At 42.4% G+C, this 20,757-nt stretch overlaps 1 protein-coding gene and 1 pseudogene across 1 annotated transcript; both read right to left on the bottom strand.

Annotated features, from left to right (window-relative positions):
• Positions 1-13,946: 13,946 nt before the first annotated feature.
• LOC135526487 (leukocyte cell-derived chemotaxin-2-like) lies at positions 13,947-15,137 on the bottom strand. The gene is made up of 3 exons (XM_064954896.1): positions 15,026-15,137; positions 14,401-14,546; positions 13,947-14,113 (listed from the first exon to the last, which is right to left on the bottom strand). Exons 1-3 carry the CDS (start codon positions 15,115-15,117, stop codon positions 13,947-13,949), a joined length of 405 nt encoding a protein of 134 aa, XP_064810968.1. The 5' UTR covers positions 15,118-15,137.
• A 3,357-nt stretch (positions 15,138-18,494) lies between these two features.
• On the bottom strand, positions 18,495-20,445 carry LOC135526486 (proteinase-activated receptor 4-like; annotated as a pseudogene).
• Between the last annotated feature and the right edge of the window lie 312 nt (positions 20,446-20,757).

The following is a 20,757-nucleotide window of genomic DNA, read 5'->3' as shown; positions in this document are numbered from 1 at the left end:
ACAGCACAAAGCAGCCATCCCCTGCCCAGCAGGGAACTGAGAAGTGGTACAACACAAAGCAGCCATCAACTGCCCAGCAGGGAACTGAGAAGTGGTACAACACAAAGCAGCCATCCCCTGCCCAGCAGGGAACTGAGAAATGGTACAACACAAAGCAGCCATCCCCTGCCCAGCAGGGAACTGAGAAGTGGTACAACACAAAGCAGCCATCCCCTGCCCAGCAGGGAACTGAGAAATGGAAGCAATACAAAAGACAACCATTAGTTTGAGAGTATTTGAACTTTTTGTATTGTTTGTTGGTTTGGCAATGCCACTGTCAGCCAGAGAAATATGCTGAGAAAGATTATCACCACAGCAAGCAAGATACTTGGAGTCAAACAGACAGGCCTGGATGAGATCTTTAAGGTCAGGGGCCTCCGAAAGGTTCACAAAATAATTTTAGACCCAAGCCACACCCAGTACCCGGACTTTGAACTACTCCCCTCTGGGCACAGGTATAGGGCACCCCTCGGCAGGAAAAACAGAACTAGACAATCATTTGTGCCAGGTGTGATATCTCTCCTAAATAGCTCGGACTAGTGTTCCTATCGACCCAGTAAGGCCAGCAGGCTAGTGTTCCTATCGACCCAGTAAGGCCAGCAGGCTAGTGTTCCTATCCAACCAGTAAGGCCAGCAGGCTAGTGTTCCTATCGACCCAGTAAGGCCAGCAGGCTAGTGTTCCTATCGACCAAGTAAGGCCAGCAGGCTAGTGTTCCTATCGACCCAGTAAGGCCAGCAGGCTAGTGTTCCTATCGACCCAGTAAGACCAGCAGGCTAGTGTTCCTATCCACCCAGTAAGGCCAGCAGGCTAGTGTTCCTGTCGACCCAGTAAGGCCAGCAGGCTCATGTTCCTATCGACCCAGTAAGACCAGCAGGCTAGTGTTCCTATCGACCCAGTAAGGCCAGCAGGCTCATGTTCCTATCGACCCAGTAAGACCAGCAGGCTCATGTTCCTATCGACCCAGTAAGGCCAGCAGGCTAGTGTTCCTATCCACCCAGTAAGGCCAGCAGGCTAGTGTTCCTATCCACCCAGTAAGACCAGCAGGCTCTTGTTCCTATCGACCCAGTAAGGCCAGCAGGCTAGTGTTCCTATCGACACAGTAAGGCCAGCAGGCTAGTGTTCCTATCGACCCAGTAAGGCCAGCAGGCTAGTGTTCCTATCGACCCAGTAAGGCCAGCAGGCTAGTGTTCCTATCCACCCAGTAAGGCCAGCAGGCTAGTGTTCCTATCCACCCAGTGAGGCCAGCAGGCTAGTGTTCCTATCGACCCAGTAAGGCCAGCAGGCTAGTGTTCCTATCCACCCAGTAAGGCCAGCAGGCTAGTGTTCCTATCGACACAGTAAGGCCAGCAGGCTAGTGTTCCTATCCACCCAGTAAGACCAGCAGGCTCATGTTCCTATCGACCCAGTAAGGCCAGCAGGCTAGTGTTCCTATCGACACAGTAAGACCAGCAGGCTAGTGTTCCTATCGACCCAGTAAGGCCAGCAGGCTCATGTTCCTATCGACCCAGTAAGACCAGCAGGCTCATGTTCCTATCGACCCAGTAAGGCCAGCAGGCTAGTGTTCCTATCCACCCAGTAAGGCCAGCAGGCTAGTGTTCCTATCCACCCAGTAAGACCAGCAGGCTCATGTTCCTATCGACCCAGTAAGGCCAGCAGGCTAGTGTTCCTATCGACACAGTAAGGCCAGCAGGCTAGTGTTCCTATCGACCCAGTAAGGCCAGCAGGCTAGTGTTCCTATCGACCCAGTAAGGCCAGCAGGCTAGTGTTCCTATCCACCCAGTAAGGCCAGCAGGCTAGTGTTCCTATCCACCCAGTGAGGCCAGCAGGCTAGTGTTCCTATCGACCCAGTAAGGCCAGCAGGCTAGTGTTCCTATCCACCCAGTAAGGCCAGCAGGCTAGTGTTCCTATCGACACAGTAAGGCCAGCAGGCTAGTGTTCCTATCCACCCAGTAAGACCAGCAGGCTCATGTTCCTATCGACCCAGTAAGGCCAGCAGGCTAGTGTTCCTATCGACACAGTAAGGCCAGCAGGCTAGTGTTCCTATCGACCCAGTAAGGCCAGCAGGCTAGTGTTCCTATCGACCCAGTAAGGCCAGCAGGCTAGTGTTCCTATCCACCCAGTAAGGCCAGCAGGCTAGTGTTCCTATCGACCCAGTAAGGCCAGCAGGCTTGTGTTCCTATCGACCCAGTAAGGCCAGCAGGCTAGTGTTCCCATTGACCCAGTAAGGCCAGCAGGCTAGTCTGTTTTTATTGGCATGTAACTGTTATGAAAGTTGTATTGTCAAATTGTTTTGTATTTAAACGCCACTTTAAACGTGTACATGACACGGTAACAACATTTCCCCATGGCAAAAACAACATGCAAAAATCTTCCTAATAAGGTCAATGCTTTAAGCTTGAATATTTTAGTGGGTCGCAAAAGTTTTCTTTCCTTGTGTTAAGTGAGCTAAGCACAGATTGAAACCCTGAGTGAGTCAGGTTTTTGTTTTACCTGACTTTGTCTGTTAAGATTCTGAGATAACTGTATGGTGTCCATATTAGGACATCCTTGGTCTCAGACACTGTCGTACATACAACATGTTGGCAGGGAAGATACAGGGTCATAATGATGTGGATTTACCACAATACAGGTCTGATTCAATCAATTTGTTTAACGTATACACGATACACTGTCCACAACATGTTTGGTCATCTTATATTACGGAGATGTAATGACGTATTAAACGATAGGTTCGCTCATTTATCTATATCAAGACTAATTAGGGCTCTGAATTCAATTGTTAATTTGTGAAAATGTATTATGTGCCTAAAACATGCATGTTACTCATTAAGCTCTGACAGAATGTAAAGTAAACAACACCATTAATTACTCTGAAGGCAAGGACATGGTAGTAAAGTAACATGGTACTAAACACATACTGTATGCAGATATTAACCCGCAATGATACACGTTCAATTTACAGTGAATCCCCTACACAGGACAATTTAAGTTTTAGCGCTATTTATTTTTTAGCAAAGTTAACTTTCCGGACCCCCTGCACTGACTGAATGCCTGATGTACTGTTAATAGCCAGCACCATATTGCCGCTTAGCCTATCACTGGTGATATCAACTATGAACACTGAAAGGTCCTTTCTTCCTCAGAGAGATAAGCATTACAGCATGAGATGAGAATGAATGTCTCCATTCTGGGAGTGTTAAATCACCCAAAAGCAGCTCTTAATGTGGGGAACTCTTGGTGATATGATATACTGTATAACGAAGTCCATTATAAGAATGAAGCTGTAGCTTTCACGTCTCAGCATGGACCCTCAGATAAAGTCGGCCATCAGAATAAGACAACGAAGGAACACGGAGAGACGTTGTCACACCAGACTAGCATGGCTTTTTACTTTGCAAATGGCTGTTTTTATATCTCTGTCTGAAAGAGGGAAAGAGAATACAGGGAGGGCAATTTATATGTGAAACTTGTTTTTTTGGTTTTGGAAATTAAGCTGTAATATGTGACGGCTTTGCTTGGTTAAAGATTAATATGACGAAAAGAGGGAACATGTTCTGATCTCTATGGATATTCTGGTCTCTCTGGGCTCCTCGCCCCCACAGTTTTTTTTTGATCTCTTATTTCTTCCAGATGAACATCTCTGTCTGCATAACAACAGCAGCGTTGGGGAAAGCTGTCACAAAAATTCTCTCCAGAAGCAATTGTTTAAAAAAAAGTTGAAAAAAGTTGAGTTATGATATGTTGTAATTGGCCTGAGGCCCCACCGAGACCTCTCCATAACCTAAAGAAGAATACATGCTAAATAATTCTCATGGCATGTTTTTGCATAAACTAGTCCTTAGGCTGCCCTGTGCCTCTTAGATACAGTCCAGACTTCTTCTAAATCGTTCTTGTTAAATCAGTTAGCAAACACTTAATCTATACCCCCGGGATGCTTTAGTCCATTCACAGAAGAAGCAGGTGGCTATTGCTATTCGGGGGTTTATATGCTTTGGAAGAGTTCGTTAAAAAAACTCTGCCTTATCTCTGAAGGGTTCCTATCGTTTGAAATATGCCTTATTGTTGAGAGAAATACCAATTTAGCAGTACATTTTTACAACACACTCCACCACACACTCTCTTTCTTCTCCCTCATTCTCGCCCCCTCCCATATGCGGAGTGTGATCACCACAATCATAAGTGACTCGTTTGATTTTCTGAGGAATAGACTTTTTGTTTTCTCTAGATATTCTGGCAATACTGTCCATGCAAATTAATAACTCACAAAACATTCCACATCGTCATCAAACACAAATTTATGCATTTTCACACACACATAAACACACACAATTCTATAAACACTATACAGACAGAAATATCCAGAAGAATTGCATGGGTAGTTAAAAAGCTATAACCTAGGGAAAGAAGCTCTGGTTAACTGGTATGTGTATACAGTAGCATTAGTCCTACTGTGACAGTTACTTCCTTATTACCTCACAATGAACAATGCCCATGTTGGATTTATGTGTACAGTATGAGTATAGTGTTCCATTACACTCATTATTGCTTCTCATCACTGTTCTAGCCTGCAATCCTCCCACCATGCAATCTAAGACCGTTATCTGCAGCATGAGGGATGGAGGATAAGTTGTTACCATGCTTAGGAACTAAAATGGACAGCTTGCGGCCTCGCAACATGAACAATATTTACAGTTGAAGTCGGAAGTTTACACACACTTTAGCCAAATACATTTAAACTCAGTTTTTCACAATTCCTGACATTTAATCCTAGTAAAAATGCCCTGTCCTAGGTCAGTTGGGATCACCACTTTATTTTAAGAATGTGAAATGTCAGAATAATAGTAGAGACAAGGATTTATTTCAACTTTTATTTCTTTCATCACATTCCCAGTGGGTCAGAAGTTGACATACACTCAATTAGTATTTGGTAGCATTGCCTTTAAATTGTTTAACTTGGGTCAAACATTTCGTGTAGCCTTCCACAAGCTTCCCACAATAAGTTGGGTGAATTTTGGCCCATTCCCCTTGACAGAGCTGGTGTAACTGAATCACGTTTGTAGGCCTCCTTTTTCAGTTCTGCCCACAAATCTTCTATAAAATTGGCTTTGTGATGACCACTCCAATACCTTGACTTTGTTGTTCTTAAGCCATTTTCCCACAACTTTGGAAGTATGCTTGGGATCATTGTTCATTTGAAAGACCGGTTTGCGACCAAACTTTAACTTTCGGACTGATGTCTTGAGATGTTGCTTCAATATATCCACATAATTGTCCTTCCTCATTCCGTCCAGTGCACCAGTCCCTCCTACAGCAAAGCACCCCCACAACATGATGCTTCAGCTTGCAAGCCTCCCCCTTTTCCCTCCAAACATAACGATGGTCATTATGGCCAAACAGTTCAATTTTGTTTCATCAGACCAGAGGACATTTCTCCAAAAAGTACGATCTTTGTCCCCATGTGCAGTCGCAAACCGTAGTCTGGCTTTTTTATGGTCTCTTCCTTGCTGAGCGGCCTTTCAGGTTATGTCGATTGGGGACTCATTTACTGTGGATATAGATAGATTTCTACCTATTTCCTCCAGCATCTTCACAAGGTCCTTTGCTGTTGTTCTGGGATTGATTTTTACTTTTCACACCAAAGTACGTTCATCGCTAGGAGACAGAACGCGTCTCCTTCCTGAGAGGTATAACGGCTGCATGGTCCCATGGTGTTTGTACTTGCATACTATTGTTTGTACAGATGAGCGTGGTACCTTCAGGCATTTGGAAATTGCTCCCAAGGATGAACAGTCAACTTATTGTATGTAAACTTCTTAACCACTGGAATTGTGATACAGTGAATTATAAGTGAAGTAATCTGTCTGTAAACAATTGTTGGAAAAATTACTTGTGTCATGCACAAAATAGATGTCCTAACCGACATGCCAAACTATAGTAAGTTAACAAGATATTTGTGGACTTGTTGAAAAACGCGTTTTAATGACTCCAACCTAAGTGTATGTAAACTTCCGACTTCAACTGTAGATGCAGTCTATCAATTCTAATTTGGCCATTTCATCCTTGAAATAAAGTAGTACATTGCTGCCATCTGCTGCTTTTGGTAAAGCAAAGCATCACATTTAATTTCCCATTTCTAATTGCCATTGTGGAGCTAAGGAACATTTGATTTATAATTCTACATTAGATGCTATGTTAATGGTTCTCAAAGGGATAGAGCGAGATTTTGGAAATCAAGCCCTTTTTCTATTTTCCAAGAGTCAGATGAACTCATGGTTACCATTGTTAAGTCTCTGCATGCAGTTTGAAGGAAGTTTCTCATTAGCGTTAACATAATTGCTAAGTAACTGGAAGTCTATGGGAACAGTCATTGCACTGATGCTAGTTAGCAATGGCTTGTGAAGCTACATTCAACTTCCTTCAAGCTGCACGCAGAGACATACATTTTCATCTGAATATTGGGGGAAGTAAAAAAGGGATTAATGGCCGAAATCTCACACTATATCCCTTCAAGACAGTGACAGTTCAAATATCAAAAAAATGTTATACATAGCAAATGTGTTACAAATATAAATTAATCTGTAAAAGGTGACACTAGGTTGACATTTGGATGAGATGGTGTCTCTTTGACTGTTAATGTACAGTCAAAAAGACACCTTTGAGGGTGGGATCAATGCTTGGGTCTGTCATTTTGACATAAACATGAGAGGTAATGCCTCTGTGAGCTCTGACATAATGCATTGGCAACGTTGTAGAAATGATTTCCACCTTCCATACTCAATCTCCAAGCTTTATGTCTGAGTCCACAAAGAACAGTTTAAAGACCTGGCAAAAGGGGCACAGCCAGACCATTATCCAACCAATCCATGCAATCAATCAACCTTGACCTAATTGTTCCTTTATATAGCTTTACTCTACAAATTATACATATGTAGGATCTTCATTTGAGCCAGTTTTGCTACAGCAGGAAAATAATCCTGCAGCAATAGGAAATGTGAATTATTATGTGGATTATAATTAATGGATATTTTTTTGTAGGGGTTGATACATATTTTTGTTAGGGCAAATCAAGTCTGACATTTTTAAAGTGAAAATGAAAAACTTTAGGGGCCTTTTAACCATCGCATGCGCTACAAGTTTGCATTTTCTGTCGTGCAGGAAAATTCTCAGCAACAAAAGTGATCAAATTAAATTAAATACTACTACATCTGTAGCGTCTAATTACAGTCAAAACAGGGTGAATTATTAATAGACATACATTAACCTCCCACTTAATCACACACCAAATGTTCAAACAGACTCCCCTGGACAGATACAGACCTTCGCCACTGAGTTTGAGCCCCTTATTGATGACTTCCTTTCTGCTATCCTCTCCAGCGTACACTGAGGAAAAACGTTGAATGGAGCAAGGACTTCAATCAGCACACACAATGTCAACACCTGCATTAGGCCCATATGACTGTCTGAGCACAGATAAGAAAAGGTAGTTTAGCACACGTAAAGAATTGTTTTGAAGTTGTGTGAACTGTTTTGACAGCATGGAACCTTGATTCTAAAAAGGTGTTAAATTAATAAAAGCCCCTCTGGGTTTCTTACCTATCCTGCACGTGTTTTCTTGGTTTACCTTTTAAACATTCGTCATTGTTTAGTATTTTCTTATATGCAAAACATTAATATTTCACCAATCATATACAAGCAGTCGTCATGCTACATATAGGGTGATATAAAAGATAACAGTTATCATGCTACATGTAGGGTGAAACATAAAAGATAACAGTTATCATGCTACATGTAGGGTGATATAAAAGATAACAGTTATCATGCTACATGTAGGGTGAAACATAAAAGATAACAGTTATCATACTACATGTAGGGTGAAACATAAAAGATAACAGTTATCATGCTACATGTAGGGTGAAACATAAAAGATAACAGTTATCATGCTACATGTAGGGTGAAACATAAAAGATAACAGTTATCATGCTACATGTAGGGTGAAACATAAAAGATAACAGTTATCATGCTACATGTAGGGTGACATAAAAGATAACAGTTATCATGCTACATGTAGGGTGAAACATAAAAGATAACAGTTATCATGCTACATGTAGGGTGAAACATAAAATATAACAGTTATCATGCTACATGTAGGGTGACATAAAAGATAACAGTTATCATGCTACATGTAGGGTGACATAAAAGATCACCGTTATCATGCTACATGTAGGGTGAAACATAAAAGATAACAGTTATCATGCTACACGTAGAGTGATATAAAAGATCACCATTATCATGCTACATGTAGGATGATATAAAATATAACAGTTATCATTATACATGTAGGGTGATTTAAAAGTTAGTCATCATGCTACATGTAGGGTGACATAAAAGACAACCGTTATCATGCTACATGTAGAGTGATATAAAAGATCACCGTTATCATGCTACATGTAGGGTGAAACATAAAAGATAACAGTTATCATGCTACACGTAGAGTGATATAAAAGATCACCATTATCATGCTACATGTAGGATGATATAAAATATAACAGTTATCATTATACATGTAGGGTGATTTAAAAGTTAGTCATCATGCTACATGTAGGGTGACATAAAAGACAACCGTTATCATGCTACATGTAGAGTGATATAAAAGATCACCGTTATCACACTACATTTAGGGTGATAACAGATAACAGTTATCATGCTACAGTTAGGGCGATATAAAATATAGCAGTCGTCATGCTACATGTAGGGTGATATTAAAGATAAAAGTTAAAGATAACAGTTACAATACTACATTTGGGGTGTTATAAAATACAGTCATCATGCTACATGTGGTATAAAATATAACTGTTATCATTCACATGTAGGGTGATATAAAAGATAACAGTTATAATGCTACATGTAAGGTGATATAAAATAGAACATTTATAACGCTAAATGTAGGGTGGTGTCATGACGTTGGCCTGGGGGGTAGGTTGATGACAGTCATAAATACCTCTTCCCCCCTTCTTTCCTCTCTCTATGTAACGTTCCTCATCTTCCTCTGATGAGGAGAAAGAGAGGTCGGACCAATTTGCAGCGTTGTATGTGTCCATTTTAATTTTAAAAAAACTGAACACCACAAAAATAACAAAGTGAAACCAACGAACCAGTCCCGTGTGGTAACTAACATGGAAGATAATCACCCTCAACTCAAAAGTAAAACCAGTCTACCTAAATATGGTTCTAAATCAGGGACAACGATTGACAGCTGCCTCTGATTGAGAACCATACCAGGCCAAAGACAGAAATAGCAAATCATAGAAAAACTAACATACAGTGCCTTGCGAAAGTATGCGGCCCCCTTGAACTTTGCGACCTTTTGCCACATTTCAGGCTTCAAACATAAAGATATAAAACTGTATTTTTTTGTGAAGAATCAACAACAAGTGGGACACAATCATGAAGTGGAACGACATTTATTGGATATTTCAAACTTTTTTAACAAATCAAAAACTGAAAAATTGGGCGTGCAAAATTATTCAGCCCCTTTACTTTCAGTGCAGCAAACTCTCTCCAGAAGTTCAGTGAGGATCTCTGAATGATCCAATGTTGACCTAAATGACTAATGATGATAAATACAATCCACCTGTGTGTAATCAAGTCTCCGTATAAATGCACCTGCACTGTGATAGTCTCAGAAGTCCGTTAAAAGCGCAGAGAGCATCATGAAGAACAAGGAACACACCAGGCAGGTCCGAGATACTTTAGGTCAACATTGGATCATTCAGAGATCCTCACTGAACTTCTGGAGAGAGTTTGCTGCACTGAAAGTAAAGGGGCTGAATAATTTTGTTAATCCACCTGGCGTGTCAGATTTCAATAAAGCTTTTCGGGGAAAGCATAACAAGCGTTTATGTAAGAACATCTCTCTCAGTAAACAAAATATTACAAACAGCTAGCAGCCAAGTAGATTGCTTTTCTGACTTTCGTGACCAATCAATTAAATCGCTTACCTTTGATGATCTTCGGATGTTTGCACTCACGAGACTCCCAGTTACACAATAAGTGTTCCTTTTGTTCCATAAATATTATTTTTATATCCAAAATACCTCCATTTGTTTGGCACATTATGTTCAGAAATCCACAGGCTCGAGTGGTCATGACATCGCAGATGAAAATTCCAAATAGTATCCGTAAAGTGCGTAGGAAGATGCCAAATGTTTTTATAATCAATCCTCAGGTTATTTTTACAATATATAATCGATAATATGTCAACCGGAATGTAGCTTCTTCCATAGGGAGAGAGAGAAAATGGCTGTTGTGCATGAAAAACTCTGCTGGCACCCAGCCATCCACTGATGCGATAGGTTCTTTCTCACTCATTTTTCAAAATAAAAGCCTGAAATTATGTCTAAAACTGTTCACAGCTTGAGGAAGCCATAGGAAAAGGAATCTCGTTGATATCTCTTTAAATGGAGGCAAGGCATCCAATGGAACAGAGAGCTTTCAGGAAAAACAGCACTTCCTTGTTGGATTTTCCCCAGGTTTTCGCCTGCAATATCACTTCTGTTATACTCACAGACAATATTTTGACCATTTTGGAAACGTTAGAGTGTTTTCTATCCTAATCTGACAATTATATGCATATTATAGTTTCTGGGCCTGAGAAATAGGAAGTTTCAAATGGGTATGTTTTTTAGCCAAAAACGAAAATACTGCCCCCTACAATCAAGAAGTTTTAACACCCCAGCCATCCTACAATCTAAGCTTGATGCCCTCAATCTCACACAAATTATCAATGAACCTACCAGGTACCACCCCAAAGCCATAAACACGGGCACCCTCATAGATATCATCCTAACCAACTTGCCCTCCAAATACACCTCTGCTGTTTTCAACCAAGATCTCAGCGATCACTGCCTCATTGCCTGCATCTGTAACGGGTCAGTGGTCAAGCAACGTCCACTCATCACTGTCAAACGCTTCTTGTAACATTTCAGTGAGCAGGCCTTTCTAATCGACCTGGCCCGGGTATCCTGGAAGGATACTGACCTCATCCAGTCAGTAGAGGATGCCTGGATATTTAAAAAAAGAAATGCCTTCCTCACCATCTTAAATAAGCATGCCACATTCAAGAAATTTAGAACCAGGAAATGATATAGCCCTTGGTTCTCTCCAGACCTGACTGCCCTTAACCAACACAAAAATATCCTATGGAATTCTGCATTAGCATCGAACAACTCCCGTGATATGCAACTTTTCAGGGACGTTAGCAACAAATATACACATGCAGTTAGGAAAGCTAAAGCTAGCTTTTCCAAGCAGAAATTTGCATCCTGTAGCACAAACTCAAAAAGGTTCTGAGACACTGTAAAGTCCATGGAGAATAAGAACACCTGCTCCCAGCTGCCCAGTGCACTGAGGCTTGGAAACACTGTCACCACTGATAAAGCCACTATAATTGAGAATTTCAATACACATTTTTCTACGGCTGGCCATGCTTTCCACCTGGCTACCCTACCCCGATCAACAGCCCTCCACCAGGTACAACCCCAAATCCATAAACACTGGCACCCTCATAGATATGATCCTAACTAACTTGCTTTCCAAATACACCTCTGCTGTTTTCAACCAAGATCTCAGCGCTCACTGCCTCATTGCCTGCATCCGTATTGGGTCTGTGGTCAAACGACCACCCCTCATCACTGTCAAATGCTCCCTGAAACACTTCAACGAGCAGGCCTTTCTAATCGACCTGGCCTGGGTATCCTGGAGGGATGTTGACCTCATCCCGTCAGTAGAGCATGCCTGGTTATTCTTTAAAAGTGCCTTCCTCACCATCTTAAATAAACATGCCCCATTCGAAAAATGCAGAACCAGGAACAGATATAGCCCTTGGTTCTCTCCAGACCTAACTGCACTTGACCAGCACAAAACATCCTGTGGCGTTATGCATTATCATCGAATAGCCCCCGTGATATGCAACTCTTCAGAGAAGTTAGAAACAAATATAGACAGGCAGTTAGGAAAGCTAAGGCCAGCTTTTTCAAGCAGAAATTTGCATCCTGTAGCACAAACTCAAAAAGGTTCTGAGACACTGTAAAGTCCATGGAGAATAAGAACACCTCCTCCCAGCTGCCCAGTGCACTGAGGCTTGGAAACACTGTCACCACTGATAAATCGACTATATTTGAGAATTTCAACAAGCATTTTTCTACGACTGACCATGCTTTCCATCCGGCTACCCCTACCCCGATCAACAGCCCTCCACCCCCCACAGTAACTCGCCCAAACCTCCCCCACTTCTCCTTCTCCCAAATCCAGTCAGCTGATGTTCTGATAGAGCTGCAACATCTGGACCCCTACAAATCAGGCAGGCTAGACAGTCTGGACCCTCCCTTTCTAAAATTCTCTGCCGAAACTGTTGCAACCCCTACTACTAGCCTGTTCAACCTCTCTTTCGGATCATCTGAGATTCCCATAGATTGGAAAGCAGCCGCGGTCATCTCCCTCTTCAAAGGGGGAGACACTCTAGACACAAACTGCTACAGACCTATATCTCTTCTACCCTGCCTTTCTAAGGTCTTTGAAAAGCCAAGTCAACAAACAGATTACCGACCATTTCGAATTCCACTGCACCTTCTCCGCTATGCAATCTGGTTTCAGAGCTGGTCATGGGTGAACCTCAGCCACCCTCAAGGTCCTAAACAATATCATAACCGTCATTGATAAGAGATATTACTGTGCTGCCGTATTCATCAACCTGGCTCTGGTTTTTGACTCTGTCAATCCCAACATTATTTTTGGCAGACTCAACAGCCTTGGTTTCTCAAATGATTGCCTCGCCTGGTTCACCAACTACTTCTCTGATAGAGTTCAGTGTGTCAAATCGGAGGGCCTGTTGTCCGGACCTCTGGCGGTCTCTGTGGGGATGCCACAGGGTTCAATTCTTGGGCCGACTCTCTTCTCTGAATACATCAATGATGTCGCTCTTGCTGCTGGTGATTCTTTGATACACCTCTACGTAGATGACACCATTCTGTATACCTCTGGTCCTTCTTTGGACACTGTGCTAACTAACCTCCAGATGAGCTTCAATGCCATACAACTCTCCTTCCGTGGCCACCAACTGCTCTTAAATGCAAGTAAAACTAAATGCATGTTCTTCAACCGATCGCTGCCTGCACCTGCCCGCCCGTCCAGCAACACTACTCTGGACCGTTCTGACTTAGAATATGTGGACAACTACAAATACCTAGGTGTCTGGTTAGACTGTAAACTCTCCTTCCAGACTCCCATTAAACATCTCCAATCCAAATTTAAATCTAGAATCGGCTTCCTATTTCGCAACAAAGCATCCTTCACTCATGCTGCCAAACATACCCTCGAAAAACTGACCATCCTACCAATCCTTGACCTCAATAACTCCAACACTCTACTCAACAAATTGGATGCAGTCTATTACAGTGCCATCCGTTTTGTCACCAAAGCCCCATATACTACCCACCACTGCGACCAATATGTTCTCGTTGGCTGGCCCTCGCTTCATACTCGACGCCAAACCCACTGGCTCCAGGTCATCTACAAGTATCTGCTAGGTAAAGCACCGCCTTAACTCAGTTCGCTGGTCACAATAGCAGCACCCACCCGTAGCACCCGTAGCATGCGCTCCAGCAGGTATATCTCACTGGTCACCCCCAAAGACAACTGGTCACCCCCAAAGACAACTGGTCACCCCCAAAGACAATACTTTGGCTGCCTCTCCTTCCAGTTCTCTGCTGCCAATGACTGGAACGAACTGCAAAATCACTAAATCTGGAGACTCCAACCTCCCTCACTAGCTTTCAGCACCAACTGTAATTGTTTTCACACAGTAAGGCCTATCATTTCGATCACTTAGATGATTTATTTAACCAATCAATCAGATGTACTTGGTGGGGTCGGACTTGTCACACATCTGGACGTGGACGTGAGAAGTGATCCCTGGGTAGACACTCTGCATGGGGAGCAGGGTCCCAATCCTCTGGCCCTTCTTCACCACCCCAGAGTAATTGTCAGGCTTCATGTAGAACAGCTTAAAGCACAGACCTGCAAGACAGAAAATCACAGTGTGAGTCAATCAATCAATCATTCTACCTGTCAATCAATGAATTTGCCATATATTCTTCCATTTCATTCTGCCATGACACGTTAGTTGACGGTGTGTACTCTACCTCAGTGAAACAGTAGTCATTACATTGGGATGCATTATTAAAATAGGCATAGCATTTACAGTATTATTGATCTCCTTCCAGGGTATTAAAACAAATAATTCAGGATAGACTATTGATCTCCTTCCAGGCTATTAAAATAAATTATTCAGGGTAGACACTGACCCTCCCCACTGAGGTTGATCCCATCGTTGATGGCTGCCTTCTTTGGGTTTGTGTACACTGTCACTTTGCCGCTGAGTTTCACGTCAAATGGAGCGTACACTGTGGCCCCGTCGTTACACACAATGCCCTCATGCACATGGTCTGTTCTGGACATAGAGATTGGAAGGGGTTAATGCAGAAGGATTCACAAAGCATTCACAGTCTCTCAATCAGACCACTATGGTATGTTTTTACTTGTTGTTTTGTGAGTATTGTACTGTGTACAGTCAGAGTAGGGGTCTCAGATCAAATTGATATTATTAATATTGTACTAATTGGTTCTTAGAAATAATTATTATGTGGTTACCATCTTACCAACTAAATTATGACGTAAATTGCAAACAGTCAAATAAAGCTAAACCAGGGACGGCAGGGTAGCCTAGTGGTTAGAGTTGGACTAGCAACCGGAAGGTTGCAAGTTCAAATCCCCGAGCTGACAAGGTACAAATCTGTTGTTCTGCCCCTTAACAGGCAGTTAACCCACTGTTCCTAGGCCGTCATTGAAAATAAGAATTTGTTCTTAATTGACTTGCCCAGTTAAATAAAGGTAAAATACATAAAAAACTGACACTTTAACTTGCCATACCTGCTTGCTCTATACTGTCCTTGTCCCCAGTTGTCTGCTGCCCTCCTCCTGTTACTGGAATTCTCATTACACAGTTGACCAAACTTGGCCATCTCACACTCTGGCAACACAGCTAGAGATTAGATGGACAACAGTTAAGTTGACTGAGGAGGAAACCCTTCTATGCTGATATTCTTTTCCACTAAACTAACTAAAAGGCATTCATATTAAAGGGGCGGTGCTGTCAAAAAGGTGATTTCCTGTGTTTTATATACACTACCGTTCAAAAGTTTGGGGTCACTTAGAAAACATTTTCTTTGGTAGCTGGAAACGGTTCCAATGGCACATTGTGTTAGCTCATCCAAGTTGATCATTTTCAAAGGATAATTGATCAGTAGAAAACCATTTTGCAATTATGTTAGCACAGCTGAAACTGTTGTTCTGATTAAAAGAAGCAATAAAACTGGCCTTCTTTAGACTAGTTGAGTATCTGGAGAATCAGCATTTGTGGGTTCGATTATAGGTTCAAAATGGCCACAAATAAAGACCTTTCTTCTTGATCTCGTTACTCTATTCCTGTTCTGAGAAATGAAGGATATTCCATGTGAGAAATTGCCAAGAAACTGAAGATCTCGTATGACGCTGTGTACTACTCCCTTCACAGAACAGGGCAAACTGGCCCTAACCAGAATAGAAAGAGGAGAAAGTTTGAGAAACAGACGCCTCACAAGTCCTCAACTGGCAGCTTCATTAAATAGTACCCTCAAAACACCAGTCTCAACGTCAACAGTGAAGAGGCGACTCCAGGATGCTGGCTTTCTAGACAGAGCACTGACGGGAATAGAAAGAGGAGTGGGAGTCGGTAGTGTATATTGTATTTGAATGGTAGTGTATATATCTTTTAATGTATAGGCCGGGAGTCAGAAAGCAGGTGCAGAAGGTGAGTTTTAATAATGAACAGATACAAAAGAACAAACGTGGGACGCATACTGAACGTGAGAGAAAAAACACCTAAAGACTGATGACAAGAGAGGGCTAAATAAAGGACATTTTTAAATACATTTTTTGATAAGTTAATAGACCAATAATAAAGAGTTTTCCCTCTCGGGCCATTAACAGCTTGGATTTGGAAATTCTTTGTAAAATTTGTGAAATCCAGAAAAACATATTTGGTGTTCTCAATTGGTAGAACAAAATGGTAGACAGCAGGGTAAACAAATTGTAACATTAACCTAAACTCTGACCTTACCTGTTACTTGGCTAACAGGGTTAGTTCGGAACAGAGCACTCGCTCCAATTTCCATCTGGTGGCCAAAATCGAAATTACACCTACACTCCTATCTGAATGTATGACCTTTCTCTTACATTTCATAGATGATGGGGGAAAAATGTGGAAATGCATGTTTTGTTTGTATTATCTTTTACCAGATCTAATGTGTTATTCGCCTACATTAATTTCATATTTCCACAAACTTCAATGAGTTTTCTTTCAAATGTCTTGCTTCAGGTCCTGAGTTACAGGCAGTTAGATTTGGGTATTTCATTTTAGGCGGAAATTGAAAAAAGTGTGCAATCCTTATTAAGTAGTGCTCACTTCAGGAGCTCAGGGCATGCCTGGCCCAGCATGCATTTGTAGTCTACCTGTGTTCTGCTATAGCCCCTTGCTGTAGTCTACTTGTGTGCTGTTATAGCCTCTTGCTGTAGCTACTGTCATGGATTTCGCAAAATATTTTCTTAATATTTAAAGATGAGGACCCAGAGCAAGAGTGTGAGTGTGGTGATGTAGTGTCCACAATTAAAGAATCATTGTGGAATCTGAAGTATGAAAGTGTACTTATTACGTGCACATGCTAACAGAAAGGAACGAGGTGGGCAGCTAGCTAAGTGTGTCATTGTACCAAAGTATTTCTAAACTAAAAGTCAATCTCTTAAAATGACATTTTCGTTCTATTATCTACAGTTGAAGTCGGAAGTTTACATACAGTTTACATATGTTTACATTAGGTTGGAGTCATTAAAACTTGTTTTTCAACCACTCCACAAGTTTCTTGTTATCAAACTATAGTTTTGGCAAGTCAGTTAGGACATCTACTTTGTACATGACACAAGTAATTCTTCCAACAATTGTTTACAGACAGATTATTTCACTTATAATTCACTGTATCACAATTCCAGTGGGTCAGAAGTTTACATACACTAAAATTCCAGAAAATGATGTCATGGCTTTAGAAGCTTCTGATAGGCTAATTGACATCATTTGAGTCAATTGGAGGTGTACCCGTGGATGTATTTTAAGGCCTGCCTTCAACCTCAGTGCCTCTTTGCTTGACATCATAGGAAAATCAAAAGAAATCAGCCAAGACTTCAGGCCAGGAAAGACCTCCACAAGTCTGATTTATCCTTGGTAGCAATTTCCAAATGCCCGAAGGTACCACCTTCATCTGTACAAACATTTTTTTAGTTTTACCTTTATTTAACCAGGTAGGCAAGTTGCAATAGGCTGAGAGAGGCTGGACTGAGGGCTTGTAGGCCTGTTGTAAGGCAGGGACTCACCAGACATCACCGGCAACAATGTCGCCTATGGGCACAAACCCACCATCGCTGGACCAGACAGGACTTGCAAAAAGTGCTCTTCACTGACGAGTTGCGGTTTTGTCTCACCAGGGGTGATGGTTGGATTCGTGTTTATTGTCGAAGGAATGAACGTTACACTGAGGCCTGTACACTGTAGCGGGACTGATTTGGAGATGGAGGGTAAGTCATGGTCTGGAGCGGTGTGTCACAGCATCATCGGACTGAGCTTGTTGTCATTGCAGGCAATCTCAACGCTGTGTGTTACAGGGAAGACGTCCTCCTCCCTCATGTGGTACCCTTCCTGCAGACTTTTTTTGCTGAGTTTACAAACTGATATTTTGGCATACTGTTGTATTTCGTACTGTTCTTGATAGCTTTTCATAGCTTTTCATGTTCTCCATATTGTGGTTTGATATTTCAATGGAGTTTCAGAGTACCAATGAACAGAACTATTAACATGCTGATGGTGTGAGCTGGTTTTGATGTATGGCTGCTGTCTGAATGTTGCACAGCGAACACTTGGCCTTGTTGTTCTCTGCCCTCTGTTTTCCTGTGAACTGTGTATTCCTTGGCTCCAGAGTCGACAAGGAAGCATCCCTCTGTGTTTGATTTTGAACAAAAGCATTGTCACCAGATTAACAAAAGACACATTTGGTTTCCACTCAAGTGATGACAGAGAGTTTGAGTGTGAAAAATATGTTTGGGGTGATACATCCTATAAAATTCTGAAGCACGAATAAAAGTCCCATCACTTTAAAAAAAAAGTCAATATAACTTTACGGAAAGGAAATTAACCTGTGGATATCTTGTAAGCATAATACCCCATACTTCCATTGCAAATGTTGGTGAACAAATACCAGTGGAAACAATTCAAGTTAAAATATTCAATCAGAAACATTTACTGGGTGTTGTACATTTTTAATTACTAAATTAACGGTACACATTCTGACAAAGCCACATGATGTTTTAGTAACTAAATACTTTACCTTGAAAACATACTCTAGGATCTATAATTCATGAAGGAAATGTCCAAAACTTGAATTGGTTCCAGACATAAGCAGTCAGTCACACCTGGTATAAACGGAATGCATTCCAGACGCCTGCCCATTTTTACATGGACAAGCCTGAATTTGGCCAAAAAGTCTAAATAGAAACAAATGGTGGCATCACTTACGTGATATGCTGTTGGTGACCTCACAGCTACAAGCTATGCAGTCTATATTCCGCAGACAGTTACCACATAGCTGTGATACTGTACTGCTGATTCTGTACTCTGAGATATTCTTGTCAGTAAAGAATCTATTGTAGGATATTCGCCTAAACAATACAAAACATACAAATACAAACATAACTATATCACACCTGTCCAGACCCACTAACCCTCACCCCTATCTCCAGTTCCCTTTACTTCTGTCATGACAAAAACTGTATCCCTACGTGATGATGATTCCTAAAGACTTAATCCTCCACCTCCCTCCATTGACAGCTTGTTTATAGGAATGGCACGGAAATGGCAAAGGAAGACCATCCATTTGGAGTTGTCTATGACAAGTCCTCACATCTGGTATAGCTGTGTATACCGAGTCACTGAATGTATACATGAGATGTCTCACATATACCATAGGAAAACATTGCGTGCCACAACAATGGAGTGAGCCTGAGTCTGATCTAGGTGTCTATATGTCTAGGCCTCTATTGCCTATTGGCCTCATGCTGCCTCCCCCTCTGACGTCCCCGGCCTCTGACTAGACATGGACAGCAGTATGACCTTTGACCTTTGTGTCCCCTTTATGGAGGACGAATAGGCCACCTGATTTTCCCGTGGACGAGTCTCTCCCGTTGTTGCCGCGGCAACACAGCACCATCATGACCTTGTCCCTGAAGTCATCGGAGATGTAGTAGAAGATGAAGGGGTCGATGCAGCTATTCAACGTGCTAACGGCTAGGCTAACCATGTAGGGCACATACAGATCCTCTCCATTGTCCACCAGATAGGAGTCTGAGTAGTGCAGGAGGAGGAGGACCTGGCTGGGCAGCAGGCAGCCCGCAAACACCACCAGGACCAACATGGTGACGCGCATGGCGTGGGCGTAGCGCTGGCCTCCTGCCACCAGGGTGCGTATCACAGAGACGTAGTAGTAGAGGACGACCAGAAGGGGGAGCAGGAAGCTGAGAAAAAAGAGTGTGAGAAAGTAGGGCAGGAAGTAGTTCTCGTGCACCTCCTAAAGCAGCGCGTCATGGCAGCTTGTGATGCGCGGCTCATCCAGTGTGTAGGACTGGCGCGAGATGAGGAGAGGCAGCATGGCAGCCAACACCACCAACCACACACATAGGCTCATGTAGAAAGAGGTGCGGCAGCTGCGGAGGGTCTTGGCACCAGAAGGGTGCACCAAAGCCACGTACCGGTCCACAGTGATGAATGCCAGACACAGCACCGAGCCGTACATGTTGCCGTAGAAGAGTGCCGTGACCATGCGGCAGAATGGCTCACCGAAGGCCCAGTCGTTGCCCTGTAAGTGGTAGACGATGCGGAAAGGGAGCACCATCAGTATCATGAGGTCGGTGGCGGTGAGGTTGATGAGGAGGATGGTGGAGAGCAGCTTCTTGGTACGGAACAGAAGGACCCAAGGTGCCAGGAGGTTAGCCGGGAGGCCCAGAGTGAAGGCAATTATGTAGAGGATGGGTATATAGAGCACAGTGGTGGAAGCCTGCACCTCCTTGATCTGCTTGTCGTACACTTGGACATCAGCGTACAGGAGCGCAGCCCTGTCCAAGAAGGCACAGAAGATTTGAGGATTCATTAGACATTATACATGCTACAAACATTATACAAGGATTCTCAGTATACTGTATTTCATGTACTGTATGTTGATTCAAGGATTTAGTGTGGGCTTACATTACAAGTTTGTCAATATATTTCATTTGATATAAACAGTTCGTACACATACTGTACTGATGTTTTATCCAGGAGAAACTTTGCACCCAAGCATTCAGACTCAAATTTCCTATCGACATGATTATGTGATTTACACAAAAGATTGAGCTGGGCATATCTCAAATTAGGATTCAGCCCACTTTGTTAACCTTGCAAACCTTTCACGTATTTAAATCATGTCGTGATGTCAAAGGGAGATTTGGGTGAAAATTTGAGTTACTCAAGAGGATCTCAAGCTAGGATT

Source organism: Oncorhynchus masou, chromosome 32, assembly GCF_036934945.1.
Source record: "Oncorhynchus masou masou isolate Uvic2021 chromosome 32, UVic_Omas_1.1, whole genome shotgun sequence".
Lineage (NCBI taxonomy): Eukaryota > Metazoa > Chordata > Actinopteri > Salmoniformes > Salmonidae > Oncorhynchus > Oncorhynchus masou.
Note: the sequence above shows the minus strand (reverse complement) of the source record. Positions and strands in the feature narration are given on the sequence as shown.